Source organism: Sarcophilus harrisii, chromosome 2, assembly GCF_902635505.1.
Source record: "Sarcophilus harrisii chromosome 2, mSarHar1.11, whole genome shotgun sequence".
Taxonomy (NCBI): Eukaryota; Metazoa; Chordata; class Mammalia; order Dasyuromorphia; family Dasyuridae; genus Sarcophilus; species Sarcophilus harrisii.
The window spans coordinates 570522669-570542401 of NC_045427.1; the positions used below are offsets into that span (position 1 = coordinate 570522669).

The window sequence follows — 19733 nt, forward strand, 5'->3', positions numbered from 1 at the left end:
ATAAGATTATGTGATGATCAACTGTGATGGACATGGCTCTTTTCAACAATGAGGTGATTCAGGCCAATTCCAAGACACTTCTGATGGAGAGAGCCAAGTGCATACAGAAAAAGGATTATGGGGACTGAATGCAGATCACAACATATTTGCACCTTTTTTTGTAATTATTTGCTTGTTTTTTTCTCTCTCTCTTTATTCCCCCTTTTGGTTTGATTTTTCTTATGCAGCATGATAAATGTGGAAATATGTATAGAAGAATTGGACATGTTTAATATATATTGGATTGCTTACTGTCTAGGGGAAGTGGATGGGGGAAAGAGGAGGAGAAAAATTTGGAACACAAGATTTTGCAAGGGTGAATGTTGGAAAATTACCTTTGCATGTATTTTGAATATAAAAAGCTACTTAAAATTTTTTTTAAAAAAAGATGATTAGATTTTACAATTAATAATTCATTGTATGTGGATTTGTCTAAGAGTTTAGCCACAAAAGAGAGGAGAGAGATATATAGGATGATTACTACTAGAGATGGACGAATCAAGTGAGGGTTGTTTTTGTTTTGTTTTGTTTTTTTGAGGATGGAGGAAACACGTATATGTCATATTCATGGAATAGGGAAGGAGCCAGGAGATATAGGGAAAGATAAGATATGTGAGAGAGTGGGAGTGATGAAGGAGGTCAGTCTATTGTAGAAGATGGGATGGAATATAATCCCTTGTTCTTCTAACGAATTTGCCTTGGCAAGGAGAAGGAACCCTATTGAATATGACATATCTAAGAATATGTCCCAAAATGAACTCATTTTCCCTTTCTTTCCTTCTTCCCACCCTAGCCATTCAAACTAATTCATCTTCATGAATTTTATATTGCAATCATTCTGCCTTAACTTGCTATTTCTCACACAGGATGCTCATGCCTTTGAATTAGCTAACCCCATGTCCCGAATTCCTCACTTCCACTTCTTAGAATCACTGACTTTCATCAAGACTTAGCTAAATACCACTTTGCAGAAAGTCTTTCCTGGTCCCTCTATTTGCTGTTGTCTTCCTATCTGTTACTTTGTTCCTATTCTATGTAAAATTTGTGGATACTTTTTTTAAAATTCAGTTTTATTTTCAGTTTCAAATTCTCTCCCTTTTTTCCTTTCCCCGCCTATTTAGAAGGCAAACAAAACAAAACTCATTACAAATATGTAGTCAGGCACAACAAATTTTAGCATTAGCCAACTCTCTCCCCAATCCCAAAAGAAAGCAAAGAAAATCAGTCTTCACTATTCGTCAACTATTTCTAGAGGCAAATAGTGCTTAGTTTTGTCTACTGAGAAGCCTCCTCAGATTCATTCTAAGGTAGTACCAATGCAGAAGATGGTGGGTAGAAGGTTTGTAATTACAGTTGCAGCTCAGAAAGATATTTGGCCTCAAAGCCTACATAGCCTGTAAATGCAATGGCATATATGTTTAGACATACATGTTATTTCCCTCGTTAGAGCATAACTGTTTAAAAGCAGAGACTGTTTGTCTTTTTTTTTTCTTTGTATTTTCAGTACTTACCAAAATGCTTGCCATCAAGTACTTAATAACTTCATATTGATGAACTGCATTCTTATTCACATTTTGATAGAGTTTAATACAAGAATTACATTTTGTATCTTATTAGCTACCTCTTCTGATCAGTGGAAGACAATAGAATTTCCAGTTGATGAAATTGTACCAGCTTGTATACTAGAAATTATAAGCCCAAGCTTGTTTTATGCATTACCAATTGAGAGTAGAGGTAAGAAACTAAATTTTGATGTCTAGTATTTTTGAGAGTTTATTTAAAAATTTGTATAGATAAAAATACATATACATATATGCACATAAACTAGACACATACACATATGTTATACATACACATAGCAAAATCTGCGTTATTTTGTATTCTTTACTTGTAATTTTGATGTGCCCTGAATTTTTAGAAGAAAGAAATTTGCCATAATTTTCCTATCAGTAATTTTGTTTATAATATAGACTAAAATGAACTTGACTGGTTGTTTCTGGGTCAATACATCAACCTCATTTCTGTGTAATGTTTGATATTATGTAGTATCATAATTCTTTATTCCCCCTTTTGGTTTGATTTTTCTTATGCAGCATGATAAATGTGGAAATATGTATAGAAGAATTGGACATCAAACATCCAAAAACAAATAATATATCAAAGTAGTAATGTTCAAAAATTTATCAAAGAAACTTTAAATTTTGTTCAGTGTTCTAAGAAAGGAAAGTGTATATTTCAAAAATATTTTCAGCAGTCAAGGTTGAAAGGAAAAGGATTTTCTGATTAATCAAGACATTTGCCTGAGAATTTTGATTAATCGAGGTTTTATAATATCTAGTGTTTCAAGTCAATATTTTCTAATTTAGCCATGAACATTTTATTTCTATTCATACCTTTATACTTTTTACATCAAAGTTTGTGTTCAAAAGATTTGAGTAGTTTGATATTAGCAGTTAGATAAATCTAATCTGGATGGAGTTGATTTTTAAACTGTTGTAAATTAACCTTTAACTAAGGTCTTATTTTTTAAAAATATTTTACAGTTATAAGCATGATGAAAGCTAAAATCTGTTTTGTACTTGATACTATCTTCTTGACTAATAGTACACTAATAGTGTTCACAAAAATCTAAGGACGAAGAATTCTCACAGCCCTAAAAATAACAAGCCAAAATAACGATTAATAAGTTTTTTTAAACACTAACTACACAAGACATATTACACACAATGTGTGTGTATGTAAAAATATATATATTTATAGTTGTCTACACTTGAAATGATGGGTTAATTCACTATTCTGATTAATCTTGATTAAAATATAGTGTGTGCAAGCCAAAACTGCTCCCAGAATAACTCTTTATGTTTTAAGCAGACCAAGAAAAATTAAATTTGATGACAGTTAAATTAACAGACCATTGCAACTCTCAGAAAAATAGAGCACTCTTTAAACCAAGAATTGGAGATGTGTGCTGTGCCAGATTCACAAGTAAGAATCTTTCCATTAAAGGAGTTTCTTTTTATTTGTGATTATCAACTTGAAATATTTTAAGTGCTAAGCTCCTAAAGGTAAAAGGCTCTGTTCACTTATAGTTAGGTTGTTTAGAAGAGTTTTAAGAAGGCCAAGGTCATGGGTATGGTCCTAGCATATGGAAAAAATGTATTTATTTTTGTGACTAGCTGTTGCAGAAACCTGTGCCTTTGGTCACAATTGGAAGTTTGGCAAGAATATAGGGTGATTCTTACAAACCCCATTCATTCTTTTAGAAACACAATTTGTCACTGCCCTACTTCTGATAGGTGAGAAATGACATTTTTATATATGGTGGTGTTATGTATATGTAAATAATAAAAGATGTTCCATGTCATACTGTATACAATGGAAAGGAGATGATTTTATTTTAAAAGATTGAAAGGTTAGAGATACATAAACAGATTAAAATAATCATATTTAAATGAGCCAATATGCTGTATCTTTTAAATATAGATTTTGATCAAAAGCATGACATTCAAAATGATGCTTGTTTTTAATTTGTTTCTTTTTTAATGGATTAGTGCATTCCAAGTTATACTATTGCTTGTTGATTGTATTTTGAGTTGTTAAAAATGCTGATAAAAAAAACAAAAACACCTGATGGTTTGAAAATAAACCCTGTAATTATACTTCAATTTGTTTTTTAAAAATGAAAATAAACAATTTGAAAAAATGAGAGTAATCTTTTAAACTTCTAAGCTGTGTGCATATACATATATATATATATATAAGTATAGATATTGGCTTATCATCTCAAAGTTTAGGAAAGGCAACTTCCCATTGTCTGCATATACATTTAGTAACATAACAGAGGATGAAATAGTTTTGATACGGCAAGTTAAAAGTAAGAAAATAATGTAGCATTTCTCCTTCCTTTATATAGATTGAAAATTTTTGAATGATTAAAGACCAACTTTCAAGGGATGAGAACATTAAATGTAATTTCTTATTTGAGGTCTCATTTTTTAGGTGACAATTATTGGTACCGTGCTATCATCCTGAAGGTCTCAGAATCTGAGGTAAAAGTACTCTATGCTGACTATGGAAACATTGAAACTTTACCTTTTTCTCGGATTCAGCCAATCACTACCATCTACTTGGAACTTCCTTTTCAAATAATTAGGTGCTCATTTGAAGGTAAGATTTTAATAGTTATTTTACAAATATGAATTTTTTGTAAGTTTGTCCCATCTTGTTGACATATTAATATGTTAACGTTATATACAGTATATACCTGTCTATGTTTAATAATGAACTTGACTTGTGAGTGAAAATTTGAATGGTTTTTTATGCATACAAATAAAGGTCATTTTTTGGGATATCTCAGTTATAGATCAAACTAGATGAAATTAGACCAGTTAGATGATTTTCTTTTGGAGAGGAGCCAGATTTATTATTAAAGCTCTCTTTGCTTGGAAAATTGTACATGGAAGTGGTTTTATAAACCCAACTAAAAAATATGTTAAATTTATTTTGACCTTCACCAGTAGATTCATAAAAGTACCAAATTTCATCATTTTGATAATATATAATAAGAAAAGAGACTATAGGAATGCTGTCATTTTTGTCAACTAATTATTATAACATTTTATTTCCCTAGGAATAATGGAATTGGAAGGGGGATGGTCTCCATTAGTGCTAGAGCAATTAAAGAAACTTATGTTGAATCAGAATGTCATGATTTCAGTAAAAGGAATCATTAAGAATGTCCATGCAGTGTCTGTTGAAAAACGTTCTGAAAATGGTACTATTAACATAGCTGATAAGCTAGTGATGGAAGGTCTGGCAAAGCACATCGCAACTAAAAATCAAAGTGTTTTGAATAAAGGTAATTTCCCCAAACTTAAAATTGCATTTTTAGAATAGATTTTTTTAAAAATAAAATTCAATTGAGTTTTACCTCACATCTTTTTGTTTTCTTTTAATGGAGAAAGAACTGAAATAGAAGCTATGTTTGTGTTCTGAGTATTTTATTTTTGTTGATTTACTAAATAGTTTCTTGTATTTCCTTATAGGACAGACTAATTGCTGCTGCACAGAGTTAAGGAAACAAGTAAGTTAAATCTTATTAAATTGAAGAAGAAATTCACAAATTTTTAATAATAGTGAATATAAATTTGTCTTTCATACCTACAGGTGGAAAAACATGAACAGATACTACTCTTCCTTTTAAATAACCCAACAAATCAAGATAAATTTACTGAAATGAAAAAGTTGCTAAAAAGTTAAGTATGTTAAATGACATGTGATTTATTTTTTTGTATCTACAGAGTAAAATCATAGTGAAGTATATATTGTTGGAATATGTCTTACTGAATAATATTTTGGAATAACTTTATTCCAGAACCTAAACTGTCAAGAATCTTGTTTCAGATTATCTTAATTTTTATACAATGATATCTGTTACAATTTGCTACTATGATGAAAATTCTATGTAAGAAAAGTTAGGGTTGTAATAGAATTTGCTTAATATAACTTAAGTAAAAATTAGTTTTTTTAAATGTACACCTTACTCAGGAGTTTAGTTGCATCATATGCCTATACATATAAATTTTAAAAGTGAAATCTTATAGTTCACTTTTATAGAGAAAGTTTTACATAGATGTTTATATATACTTTTTTTATAATGGAAGTTAGAAAACACATGGAGGTAACAATCTATTTCATATCAAAACAAATCTCTATTTGTGGCTTCAATTACTCAGATTTAATAAATTTGCAAATCTAGGCAGTCAACAAATGTTGTTTGAATAGTGTGGTGGGAGTTTCCTATAATTTTTATTTGCTGGCTTTCTTCATTTTGTTTTCTTTTTCATAAAAACTATCCAAATTCTAAACCAATATAGTAGATATAATGGAATATAAATGAGATTTTTAAGATTTTTGTTTTGTTTTGTTTTTTACCTAAGGTCATAGGATCACAGATTTTATATAATTAAGGGTTTTCAGGTTTTGAAAAAACATTTCATTTCTGTATAGTTGTAAAATTTATTCTGTTTAGATCTTGCAGCTAAAACATATATTAAAATTCAAAGCCACCTTCATGAACACTTCTATTGATCCATATGACTATGTATAACATAATGTTCTGCCACTAAATCACATTAAAACTTTAAGCAAGTCATTTAACTTTACTGTATCTCAGTCTTTTCATGTGTAAAATGTGCTTATGTCACAGAGGTGTTGTGAGGATGAGTTCTTAAAAACAATCTGTTTAGGTGGAAAATGGTGTGTATTTTCAGTTTTGTTAATCCTTAAAGGCAGCCTTTTGACAGAACTGGTAGAAAACAAGAAATCTGTAATGGAACACTGTCCTTCAGTACGTCAAAAGAGCTGTGATTTCATCGGTGTGGGCACTCAGTCAACTCTTTCATGTTTAGTTAATGGTTTCATATGTTGCTGTGGCCAAAAAGGTCATCACTTTGTGGCTGTGGTCTGATGATGAGTCTTCCCGAACTTAGCTAGGCTGGTCCTCATGGTGATAACATTGCTTCACAGGGCCTGAACTGGAAGCCTTTCCAGCTTGTGCTCTGCTGACATAACTTTCAAGAATCCAGGGTCACTTCTGTGCCATGATACAGCATGGAAGTGGAACTTTAATGGAAAATGTCCCTCCATATTCAGTGAATACATCTAGGATTTCATCTGCCCACCGGATACTATATTAGAATAACTTTTTTAGAAGAGATCAATGTCAGGACATTAAACCAAGTACTGTGCTATGAAAAATGTTTACTTGATTGCTGAAATATACTTTTTCCTTTCTATTCATTATTTTTTTCACCCATTCAAAGCATATCTTCAGTGGATATACTGATAGATTTAAAATATATTGTGAATGTTTTCTAATGGTTAAAGAAATTTTTGAAATTATGTCATGATATAGTCTACATTTTGGGGTGGAGGGTGATAGAGGATTTCATTAATAATATGTACTTGAATTGAGAATAATTTTTATAAATATTTCATTTTTGTTTCAACCTTTTCAGTAAAATAATTGACCAAACCAAGAGAGTGCTGTGGTGATTAGAACACAAGTGGTACTGCAACCTGGCTGTCACCTCTCACAACTGGTGGAACTATTACTGTGAATATATGCACCAATATAAACTGTATTTACTTTTGTTTAATCATGTGTAAAGGTGGAAACTTCTATTGTATATCAAATATAAAGCCATAGTAATGGTATATTGGAATTATTTTCTAACTGCATGGAAAAATATGTCAAATTGTATAAGCTACTTCACTCAGACAAACTGATTTCTGTTCAGGTATGCTTGTTTATGCTCAAAATATGGAGGAAAAATGAATAATTTGAGAACTGTAATAAGTGATCCTATTATATTAATGCATACATAAGAGCTGCGGATTTCTGTTTTATCAGAAATGAAGTTATTACAAGAAACAAACACATTAAAGTGGGAAATAAAAATGGCTAGCAATAAAATGTAGTGGAATAAAGCAGTAGAGGGGTCTAGATTCATTTAGGAGAGAAAATTTAAGATCCTTGTATTCTGGGTTCTACTTTCCTTAACCTCTCTCCTTTTCCTTTCACACAGTTCACTTCAGTCACCCTCCTTTTTCTTTCCCTGTGTGGTAAAATGTTTATTTGTCTTTTCCTCCCAGAACATAGAACCATATAATATATCTTCCCTTGCACCCGACTAGTACCACTCTCTCTCTCTCTATCACCATCTCTTCTAACTCCAAACTGACCTATTTTTACTATGGCATTGGTATACAACATCTTTGCATCATTTTCCTCTTTTTCAAACCTGTAGCCATTCCATCAATGGTAAGTAGAATTTGATTCTAAATAGCATTTACTAAGCTTTGAAAGAGTAAAGCAATTGTCCTGATAAGAGTATAATAATTTCTTCAAAATAGCCCAGTTGAGAGGATTTTAAAAGTTTCCATGAAAACAAAGGTATATTAAGCATGTTCTAAATTCTTATTCTGCCAGGGCAACTCATTTTCCAGAATTGTACTTTGTATTTTCTCCTTATATCCCATCACAATTTTGGAAAAGTTCAAGTCATGAATTCATAGTAAAATCTATTCAAATTTGGGACTTAAAAGACTTTTTCCCTTGCTTATCATTATTCTTCAACTCTTATTATGCATTGAATATTATTATTTTTCTCTGACAAACATTACTTTTCTCTCTTACTAAATGTTAAAATTCTGTCACTTTGTCTAGTTCTTATCTCTGCTCTCTAAATAGACTTATCCTGTCCTACTTAAAGAACTACCATGTGCCAGTGTTTTTTTCATTTCCTTTTCTTATTTGAAAATAGGCTGAAAACAGTGTTTTTTACTCAATTGTGTTTACTATTCATACAAATTCCAACTAAAAATATTTCCTGAAGCATTAGTGAGGTATAAAAACAATTGAAAATATGGAATCTCAAGTGAGGGCTTCTTGTAACAAAAAAAAAGGGGGGGGGGAGTCTATAAAATGTGTAAAAGTTTTAATAAATTAGAAATCTTTCCTTGTAAAAAAATATTGTGGTAGCTTAAAAGATTTTATTTTATAGTTAGGTTCCTTACCCAAAAGATTTTTGACTCTTCTTTATAAAAAACAGATTTATTTACATAAAAAGCTAAGACTATAATTCCGTCTTCATCTATTTTTCCCCAAAAAAGTTCAAATCACAGGGAGAAAATATGAAAAAAAATCTTTCAAAAGAAAGTTAACTTTGAAGTGGGTTGGCATCACATGTATTAATAGCACAAAGTAGGTGTTATTTCAAATAAAGGTCAGATCCCATTATGCCAGCTTCAAAGGAAAACCCATCTTACTCTGTTGTACTGGAATTTAGTTGTATGGAATATTGCTTGAAATAAGTGAAGTGGGGTAATTACTTGTTATCTTGCTGTTTTGTTATAATGGTTATTTATGACAGTTGACCTTTACCAGTAGAACTTTGGTTTGAATTTTCTGTAAAAGATCATTTTTGATCTTAGTATTCATTTCTCTGCAAAGAATTTTTAAGAAGGGTGACAAGTGATAGACAACTTTGGCCTTCCTGCTTGCATTTATGCTCATTCTACGTGCTTATGTTTCAAAGGCTATTGAATCCACAGTGTTGTTGGAGTAAATTGCTGTGTAAATAACTAGTGCCTATTAATCATTATTTTGTTTTGACTTGTAATTATTTTTTTACTCCTTGATTTTGATGGTAGTTTTTGTTAACTTCAAAAAAAAAACCCTTTAATTTACTTAGTGTCATTAAATGTTCTGGTGATGTTCTGGTTTACTCTTCTATATTTTGTGGGGGAACGGATCTTTTACCAACCAAATGCAGGTGGTCAGAATAATGTAGTATATAATAATACCCTCCTCTTCTCACATGGAGAACACAATATGTTCAGAATGGGTTTACAAATACAGTAAATGCTAATAACTGAATATTGGATTAAGGGACAAACAGATGAATAAAAAGTGGTTTGACTATATAGCAGTGTGGCCTTAGACAATACATTATTTCTTTGTCCTTATTTCATGAAGAGAGTAAGCTATGTTTTATTCATGATATGGACATCACAAAAGGTTACAATTATTTAAGTAGGGTCTTTGGGGACAAAAAAAAATCTCACTGTACCTCATTAGATGATTCACAGATGAGGTGTCTTTGAATAACTGAAGGAATAAATTTAATTTATAATTAATTTAGATTTTTGAGTCTAGAAGGCAGGGATTCTTAACCTGGAGTCAGTGGATAGATTTCCATTTATTTGAATAGGAAAAAAAAAAAACTTTTTATTTTCCCTAACCTCTAATTTGGCATATTTGAAAACATTATTGAGAATGAATCCTTATATTTTATCAGATTTCTAAAGAGGTCTATGACAAAAAAAAAAATAGTTAAGAATGCCTCTCTTAGAAAGGAGACTAGATCCATTTTATGTGAGAGAACATGTAAAGCGCTAAGTAAACTTTAAGGTGCCATGTAAATGCTTGCTATTATTATAGTGACTAATCTAGCATACTACTACAGCCAATAAAATAGATTTTAATGAAAAGTTACTAGCAATAGCAAGAAATTCCAAATTGATTGTTAATTAGTTGCTGCTAATTTTTTCCATTATAATTGAACTAATCCATCCATCTATTGCTTATTTTTATGGTTGTCAGGATTTCTATTTTTAAAAAACTTGTTAAAAAGTTGGATTTGAATTTTTATCTGCTCAATATTTTTGTTTATTCTTTGCTCAGTTGTGTCTGATTCTTTGTCCATGGGGTTCTCTTGGTAAAGAAATAGTTTGCCATTTCCTTCTCAATTAATTGAGGCAATGAGGTTACAGGACTTGTTTAGAGTCTCATAGCTAGTGTGTGTCTGAGACTACATTTGAATTCAAGTCCTTCTGACTCCAGGCCCAGTTCTTGGAGCCACCCAGCCACCTTCTGGACCAGCTATGGGGAGCGCCTGGCCATGAAACCATTTGCTACAGCACCCAGACAACCATCTCCCCTGCTTGAGCCCTATAAATTATTGATTTTGTAGACCCATGAATGACATTATCAATGTCCTGGACAGAAAAAAAAAAAAAAAGGCTCCCTGCCCCTGTGCTCAGCACAGCTAGTGTCTGAAGCTGGATTTGAAGTTAGACCTTTCCAACCCCAGACCTGCTGGGTGTAGTGAATGAAACAAATGAAGATATGTCAGAAACTATAGGGTAAAATAAAGCAGACCCTAGGCTTAAGTTTCAGGAAGACGCGGGATCCCTGTGAGACAGAAAGCATTGTTATCCATTGGTCGATAGCCCTCTTCCGTGTTCCTGAAGAATTTAGTCCATCAAGTGAATTAAAAAATCAGTAGGTAAAGAGTGGACCCATGGTTTTTTAGTGATATAACCCAGCCTCTGCCTCTGCACTGGGCCACAGCCAACTACCTTGCCTAGTGAATGTGCTCCTTGCTCCTTGCAAGAACTAAATAAAGGCTTTCTGTTTGTATCTGGAGACAGCCTCCCTGTAGTCAATTTGGATAAGGGGGCTCTTGCACCCCATCCCACACAGTAAACTCTATTAAAAAATGAAATACATAAAAATTCATTTTAACTTAGAGGCTTTTACAGTATGTTTTGGTTTTAGTATTGTCTTATGGAAAGCATATATGTGTATATACACATGTATGTGTATATAACATACATATAAACATGCCCCCAAAACAAAGTATACTGTACTAAATTCAATTAAAATAAATTGTAAATCTCACTTTTAAGAACTGGGTGGAATTTTTTCCCCTCGCATTCTATTCCCAGTCAGCCTATTAATCTCAAACTTCCTTATGAAAAGGAGTTACATTGTTCTCCAATTTAAAACCAAAGTCCTTTCTCAGATCTGGATTATCTGGCTGGAGCTATGGAATTAGGCCCTTTATGTTTTCTTTGGTGCTTTCATTTTCATTTAATATGCATTGTTTGTTGTCCTTTTATCTCAACCTCCACCTCTGGCTTGTCAATAATTTCTGTTCAGATTTCCCAGAACATATTCATCTTTTAGTTTGCTTTATGTATTTGGATTTTTTGTATTTTGGGGACACCTCTTTTTCTTGTCCACCCCTTCTCTTTGCTCATGTTTTTCATTCTCTTGCCTTAGAGTAATTATAAGATTTCATTCTTCTCAAGATGGAAGATGTTTTAAGGAGTTAAAGAAGGAACCATGAGAGACTGATCCAATCCTTTTTTCCCCCGATTTGGAAAGTAAGGCCCACAGACATTACTTACTCAGTCACACATGTGAAAAGCAGTCTAAAGTAAATGCAATAATTCTGTAGTCTACTTTTAATATTTGTAGTATTAGTAAAGCTTTAGTGAACTCATTCCTAATCTTTTGGGCATTATGAATATCTTTGGCAGTCTGGTGAAACCTATGTGACCCCTTGTCAGAATAACATTTATGAATACATAAAACACATGGGATTACAAAGGAAATAAATTTTGTTTATCAAAAATATGTTTTTAAAAATAAGTCCACACACCTCATATTTTAGTATGTATAATCTTCAGAAGTTTACATTGTTGTAGGAAGGCATTAAAATGTATACTAAATATACAAATATTTTTACTATGTGTTAGTTTTTTGTCAATATAAGCAATTGTAAATACAACAGGAAAAAAATAATAGAAGCATTAATGCTAGAAATTAAAGACTGAAATACTTTCAGGAAGTTTATTTAAATAAAGTAATTTTTTTTTACTTTACTTTTTATTTTACTTTAGTAAATATTTCACCCAAATTAAAAAGCAAGATTATAGAATGCAAGATTAATTTATAAAAAACAACCAAATTCTTAGTATCAATGTGGATCAAGAAAACATAATTAAAAACAATTGGCCAAATGGTGATGTGGGTGATGTAGATACCACATGATGGGAGGCACTAAAAATGGGGTTCATTCTTGTGAAGAATTCACAGTGGCCATTCTCTTTGGCAAAAGGTATTTATTTAGGGAAGATGTTACATGACAAAATGAAGGGATGTAATAGATACTGGAAATGTTAGATATGGTAGAATGGGAGAACATATGAAAGACCAGTTCCTCGGTGGAACTCGCAATTGCCAATAGAAAGAGAGCACCCCATGAGGTTGGGGCATGTCTAGCTAGTAGGCTAAATCCTGAAAGGACTTAATCCCCTAGTTAGAAAGAGAATAAATGGAGTTGGGAGAGAGATACCACGTGGCACAGGAGAAGGGAAAAGATTCCACAAAGCAGTGTCATGGCAGGCTGACCTAAAGGAAGGCAGCAGCCATGGGATAGCCCATAAGTAGATTTTACAGGGAAAACTTTACCTCAGGGACATGACTAGAATTTCTGACAGGGTATGGCAAGGTGAGACTGCTCGAGGGTGTGTCTCAGAGGTTTGACATAACTTGGATTTCTTACTGGACAATCTCCCAGAAGCTAAACCGATATATCCGTGCCTTCTCCCTGCTTGCCTCGATATATTTAGAGAGACAGACAACATCCTCTGACTGAAATACTAGAAGAATTAAGTAGTGGAAGGGGCAAGCAAATATTTATGAATGAAATAGATGATACAATAGGATATTTTCACAATTAATTTACATATTTTATATAATAGTCATGGCATATAGAGAATTAGCCTGTCAGCAAAACCTGAGTTTTTAAAGTTCTATCTCAGATAGCCCCTAGCTTAATGCCACTGCACAAATCATTTAGCCTTTCACTAGTCCAGAAAACTCCCTGAAATGATAAAACAAACAGGTATTTATCTGTCAGGGAATTTCTTCGGGAGTTCCATATATCATCTATATATGGTTCTTATCTCTTTTTTTGGGGGGGAGGGGGAGGAAGCATTATCAAGGGACTTCATAGAACAAGATAAAAATCATAATGAAATGTGAAGAAAAGCAAGTGGGCAGGAAATATCAAGGGAGATGCTGGGGGAGAAAACATTGATTAAGGTAGTCTCATTCAGACACTGAAACATTACAAAACAATTATCAAAACTATCTAATAGTGAAGTAAAAGAGAATAAAGATAATTGATGACCAACTCTAGATAAAAGATTAGTGGGTTTTTTTTTTATTACCTTAAAACCTGAAGAAAGATTTCTTTTTCTTGTTTGAAAAACTTAAGCACTAGAGATTATAGGAATAAATGGATTTTTTCCTTAAAATAGTAGCATTTATTTAAAACCATCAGTAAGCGTCATATGTAATGGGGATAAACTGGAACCATTCCCAATAAGATCAGGAGTGAAACAAAGTTTCCCCCTATCACCATTGCTATTCAATATTGTATTAGAAATGCTAGCCTTGGCAATAAGAGAAGAAAAAGTGATTAAAGGAATTAGAGTAGGTAATGAGGAAACCAAATTATCACTGCAGATGATATGATGGTATACTTAGAGAACCCCACAGAATCAAATAAGAAATATGTTTAAGTACTCATAGATTTCAAGAGGAGGTTTGAACTTGGATGGGGAAAAAATTACATTTCCTTTTGGTTTCTTTTGTAATTCTACATGTTTCATGCATTTAAAAATACCTTTATGCAAAGGCTTCACCAGACTACCACAAGGATCTAAAACTGCCACAGTTTTAGAACCTTTGATTTATGTTTATATAATGTACAACATACCTTATTGAATTCCAAATGGATAATGGACTTTTTAGAGATAATAAAAATCATGTTAGAAATTTTTTTTTAAATTAAAAAAAGCATTTCAGTATGGACAGAAGATTCCCTATTGAGGACAAGGCAAGGAAACATGCCAATACATCAGACATAAATTTCTATAAAATGACAACAACAAAACAATCATGATTAGATTAGATATGACTTAAAGTTGATAATGTAAAACATAAGAACATGTAAAATATTTTACAAAGGCAATTCCTAGGTCAGAGAGGATAAAATATTCAAAGTGTGTGAAGATAATTTTCGAAAGAAAAGAGATAGTTAAATTTGTTTAAAATAAAATTCTTATCTTCATTCTAACTAAGACATGTCCATGCTACTAATATTATGAATATATCAAATTGGAAAAAAATAAAATAGCACTCAATGTTGGTGGGGTTTTGAGAAACAGACACTGTTGAAGGAACTGCAAACCCCACCATAATCATCTTAGTAATTTGAGTTATAAAGAAAACACAGTTTGATGCAATAATTACAGTTAGGACTATCCTTAATTTTTTTTAATTAAAGAGCTCTCCAAGATCTTTTAAAGCATTTTAATTTTTTCTGAAATTGCAAAAAATTAAAAGCAATTTAAATGTCCAACAGTAGAAGTGAAAACTAAAAACAACTATGATATGTTAATATTGTGATATATTATAATCTAATTAAAATGAAGTATAAGAAATACAAAGACATAGAAGAACTTTTAAAATAATACAGAGCAAGAAAGAAAAAAAACAAGAATACTGTACTATGAAGAAAAAGATGACTGGATAAAAAATGCAATGGAGTAAGAGAGGAGATAATTAAAAAAATATATTTTACACAATGAAATTCATTTATTTCAATGTAGTTTCAGTGCAACAGCCTGTGTTGATATTTAATATCATTTACAATAAATCTTTTTTAAAGATTTCAAATATTATGGAATTGAGACTATGAGTAGGATGAGAGTAGGATGAATATTTCAGTGATTATCATTCGGTAATTTTAGCAGTGATTTTAATGATAAAGTTGGTTGAGTTTTTTTTTTTAATCTCTGTAGTAGATTTCCAAATCATGGAAGTAGAGTTAATGACCTTGTATGATTGACTTAGAGAAGTATTTTTGAAAAACTATAAATTCAGAATAATCAGTTATTCTAAATTATTTCAAATGCATAAGAAAAACTTAGAACTTGTAGAAATCCTGTTTGTTTTTATAAAACAAAATTCTGTATTTCCTCATTTTTATAAATTCAAATTGCAATATATTAGATTTGCTTACATTATCTATTATAAAAATCATCCAAAGATGCTGAAATATCTTTGTATTATTCCCTTCATCTATGGTACTCCCATTTCAGTAACAGTAGTGGGAATGTGATAAATGTCATATGCTGATATTCATGCATTTAAAATGAGTGCATTCTTTCTGGATACCCTGTTTTTGGTTTTTCATGGCAGTGCTTTCTCTTGGTTCTTCCTATTTGCTTTTCCTTATCCCTTTAATGAATAGAAGACTTCCAAGCATTCCTGATCAAAAGACCAGAGGTTGAGTAGAATTTTAAAAATACAAAGGAGAATAGAGACATGTTAAATAATAGCTTTTTTATTTGCAGTTTTCAACATTCACCCTTGCAAAACCTTGTGCTCCAAATTTTTCTTCCTTTCCCCCAGCTCCTCCTCTAGACAGCAAGTAATCTAATATTATGTTAAACATGTGCAATTCTTCTATACCTAGTTCCACATATATCATGGTGCACAAGAAAAATCAGATCAAAAAGAAAAAAATGAGAAAGAAAACAAAATACAAGCAAACAACAATAAAGAAGTTGCCATCCATACTCTGTCTCCATAGTCCTCTCTCTTGATACAAATGGCTCTCCATCACAAGACCATTAGAACTGACCTGAATCGCCTCATGTTGAAAAGAGCCACGTCCATCAGAATTGATCATTGTATAATCTTGCTGTTGCCATGTATAATCTGATTTTACTCAATTCATTTAGCATCAGTTCATGTAAGTCTCTCCAGGCCTCTCTGAAATCATCCTTCTGATCATTTCTTATAGAACAATAATATTTTATCACACTCACAGATACCATAACTTATTCAGCCGTTCTCTAATGGATAGGCATCCACTTGGTTTCCAGTTCCAAGATACATATTAAAAAGTAATATGGGGAGGGAGGATTGTGGCAAGATGGTGGAACAGGTCAGTAAATTTCAAGCTCTTCAGATTTCCCCCACAAACAGAAAAAATTGTACCTCAGGACAAACAAAGACTGATGAAAAGAGTACTTGGCAGAACAAGGGGTCCTCTTGTCACAACCCAAGATCATCAGAAGAAAGACTCTAAACCAGAGATTAACCCATATGAAGTGTAAACATTTCCAAGCTAACTCTACAGGGTACCTCTGGGGTGAGATAAGTGTGGCTGGAGCCTCAGCAGGAACCACAGAGACTTTCATTTCTTGGACCCTGCATGGAGTCAGGTTCTGAGTCTGAGAGTCTGAGAGATCAAAAATGCCTGGACCTGCTGTGCTGCAGAGACAAAACCCTAGGCAGGAAGAAGCCAGTACTCTGGGAGTGCAGAGGCAGCAGGGCAAGGATGCTGCTGGCTGCACTTGCAAGAGTGGGGAGTTCTTGGTTTGGAGTTCCAGATCAGAGGGGTAAGCTGAAGTGAAGCTAGAGGCACCCCCCCACCCCACAATTAGAGATGCTTACACATACTTCTCATTAAATAAATATATATATGTATATGTATGTGTGTGTGTTGTGTATGTGTGTGTGTGTATGTATGTATGTATGCATGATCCAACAACAACAACAAAAAAACCCAACCATAGAAACTTACTTAGGGAGTAAGGAAGACTGGGGCTCATCTTCAGAGGAGAACACAAGTAAAAATAAAAGCTGCTTCTATCCCAAAGAGTAACATTAGATGGCTCCCTGCCCAGAGAGAATTTGTAGAACTCAAAAAAGAATTTAAAAATCAAATGAAAGACATTGAGAAAAAAAACAAAATAAGATTATGAAAAAGTTATCCAATTAGAAAAGTAGATACATAATCTTAAGGATGAAAATAACTCTTTGAAAATTAGAACTGGGCAAGGGGAAGCCAATGAAGCTATAAGAGATCAAGAAATAACAGTATAAAGAATGAAAAAATACAACAATGTGAAACGTAAGAAAAACAACAGATGTGGAGAACAGATCAAAAGAAAATATATTGAGCAATTGGCCTACCTGAAAGTTGTAACCAAAAAATGTCTTGACACAATAATGCAAAAAATAGTATAAGGAACCATCCTAGAGTTATAGAACATGAGGGGAAAGCAGAAATAGAAAAAACAAAACAAAACAAAAAAAACCATCTTTCACTACCTCAAAGAGATCCTTTTGTGGAAAACACATAGGAATATTATTGTCAAATTTTGAAACCCCCAGATCAAAAAATTTTGCAAGAAACAAAAAAAAATTCAAATACGCTAGTGCTACAATTAGAATTGTACAGATTGGGTTTATCAGCAGCCATAATAAAAGACTGCAGGTCCTGAAAGCATATATAATAGCAATCAAAACAACTAGACCTATAGCTAAAAATGTGATATCCAGCAAAATTATCCATAATATTTAACTTAAAAAATGGACATTCAATGAACTTGGAGATTTTCAGACTTTCTATTAACCAAACCAAAAGTCAATAGAAAATTTAACGTAGAAGAGCCAATATCCAAGATTAATTTTAAGAAACTTTAAGAACCTTAGCTTTTTACATGGAAATGTATACCATATATTTAAGAATGACATCAGTTATTGGGTAGCTTAAAAGAAAGATTTATACAAATAGCAGAGGAAGAATGGACACAGAGGCATTAGGGCGGGGAAGAGGGCTCATAGTTCTGAAAATCTTACATTGGGAATGGGTTAAATTGGCATCACTACAGATAAAGGATATAACACCCTCCAAAATTATAAAAAATTAGGGGGGGAAGGAATAGGTGGAGGGGGAAGCAAAGGGTGGAAGAAGAAAATAAGGGAGGGAATCCATGAGTAGGGGGAGGTTAAGTAATACAAGGCAAGTTAAGGAACAGAAAGTAAAAAGGCAGGAATAGGAAAGAAGAGATATACATAAATACTAAAATTTTAAAATTCGATCAGGAGTCGAATTTATTAGGGAAAAAAAGTATGACTAGTAATCATTGATCTTACAAAGATTCAATCAAGAAAAATTTACATTATATGCCAGCTGTACTAATATAGTTTTGATGCTTTTTTAAATATGGATAAATGTCTGTGTTTTTGTATGTGTGTGTGTGTGTGTGTATATATATATATATATATATATATATATATATATATATATATATGTCTATGTGTAGATATGTATGCATGTAACTATGTATGTATATATAGAGATGTATGTATATGTGTGTGGGTCTGTGGATGGTATGTATGTGTCAAATATATCTGTACTTAACTGTAGTGTGCTTCAGGGATATGAGGGAGAATAATGAAAGGGGAAAAAATAAAATATATTAAAAAATAGTGTTCAGCAGAGGACAAAAGAACAGCCTACAAGGAATCAAAGAAAAGATGGACCTTCATGCATAGAATTTCTTCTTCTATTACATATCTTTTCTTGAACTGGAAATTCATTGTTATATATTTTGAATCCTCCCTGACATTCTGATGGGTACATGACAATGTTCTGCTTTGTTTTGTTTTTCTTTTGTTTTTCAATTTTAAAGAGTCAGATAAGGAAGAGGGTTTCAGGGATAAGACAAGGGGGAGAAATAGTGTAGGGGCTTAATATATAGAATCGGGGGTCTACTCAAATAAAGGGAACAGGCATCATTTAAACTTCACATTTTTGAAATTGTCAAATGGTAAAAATACAAGAGTTTGATGCAGAAATATACCCCAGTGCTCATTCAGTCTTCTAGAAGAAAGAACAAATCCTTGAGATTTGAAAAAAAAATATACTTGCTCAGTAAGTACCAATGGCTTCATGTCACTTCTAAGATCAATTTATTTAAAGCCCTTTGTAATTTGACTCTAGTTTACCTTTCCACACTTTTTACACTTTATTCCCATCCAATCAAACTGGCATACTTGCTAGCCTTACATATTGTCTTAGTGCTTTTACATATGCTGGGATACTCCTATCTTAATTTCACATGTTAGCATAGCTAGTTTCCTTCAAAGCTCAGTTCAAGTAACATTATAAGAGTTTTTACCCACTTGGGAGATTCCCCCAATAGGTTTCTACTTCTTTCCCTTCTCCCCATTCTCTTGCATCTATGTACTTTTAAATCTTTTTGAAACTTCTTAAAGTCAAGGGCTTTCATTTTTGACTTTGTATCCCAAGCACCTAGGAAAGTGTCTGGTGAGCACTTAATAAATACTTGTTGATTGATTCTTATGAAATTGTGTGCAAAATTAACAGCCATAAAATAATTTTCTTTTGAATTCCACTATAACTTGGAAGGTTTATTCCTTCCTAAAATATTTTGCCTTAATATTA

General features: G+C 32.3%; 1 protein-coding gene across 5 annotated transcripts in view; it reads left to right on the forward strand.

Moving 5' to 3' along the window:
• Positions 1–9321, forward strand: part of TDRD1 (tudor domain containing 1) — a 71451-nt gene extending 62130 nt beyond the window's left edge. For 2 of the 5 annotated variants that reach the window (XM_023495929.2, XM_031955879.1), the window contains exons 20-26: positions 1657–1773; positions 2908–3024; positions 4039–4206; positions 4670–4897; positions 5085–5122; positions 5206–5293; positions 7059–9321. In XM_023495929.2, coding sequence (XP_023351697.1) covers positions 1657–1773; positions 2908–3024; positions 4039–4206; positions 4670–4897; positions 5085–5122; positions 5206–5293; positions 7059–7066 — 764 coding nt within the window. In that variant the 3' untranslated portion in view covers positions 7067–9321. Of the gene's footprint in view, positions 1–1656; positions 1774–2907; positions 3025–4024; positions 4207–4669; positions 4898–5084; positions 5123–5205; positions 5299–7058 lie in introns of those variants that run through there. The other 3 variants (XM_031955881.1, XM_031955880.1, XM_031955882.1) reach the window with 3 other exon arrangements.
• Positions 9322–19733: the final 10412 nt, after the last annotated feature.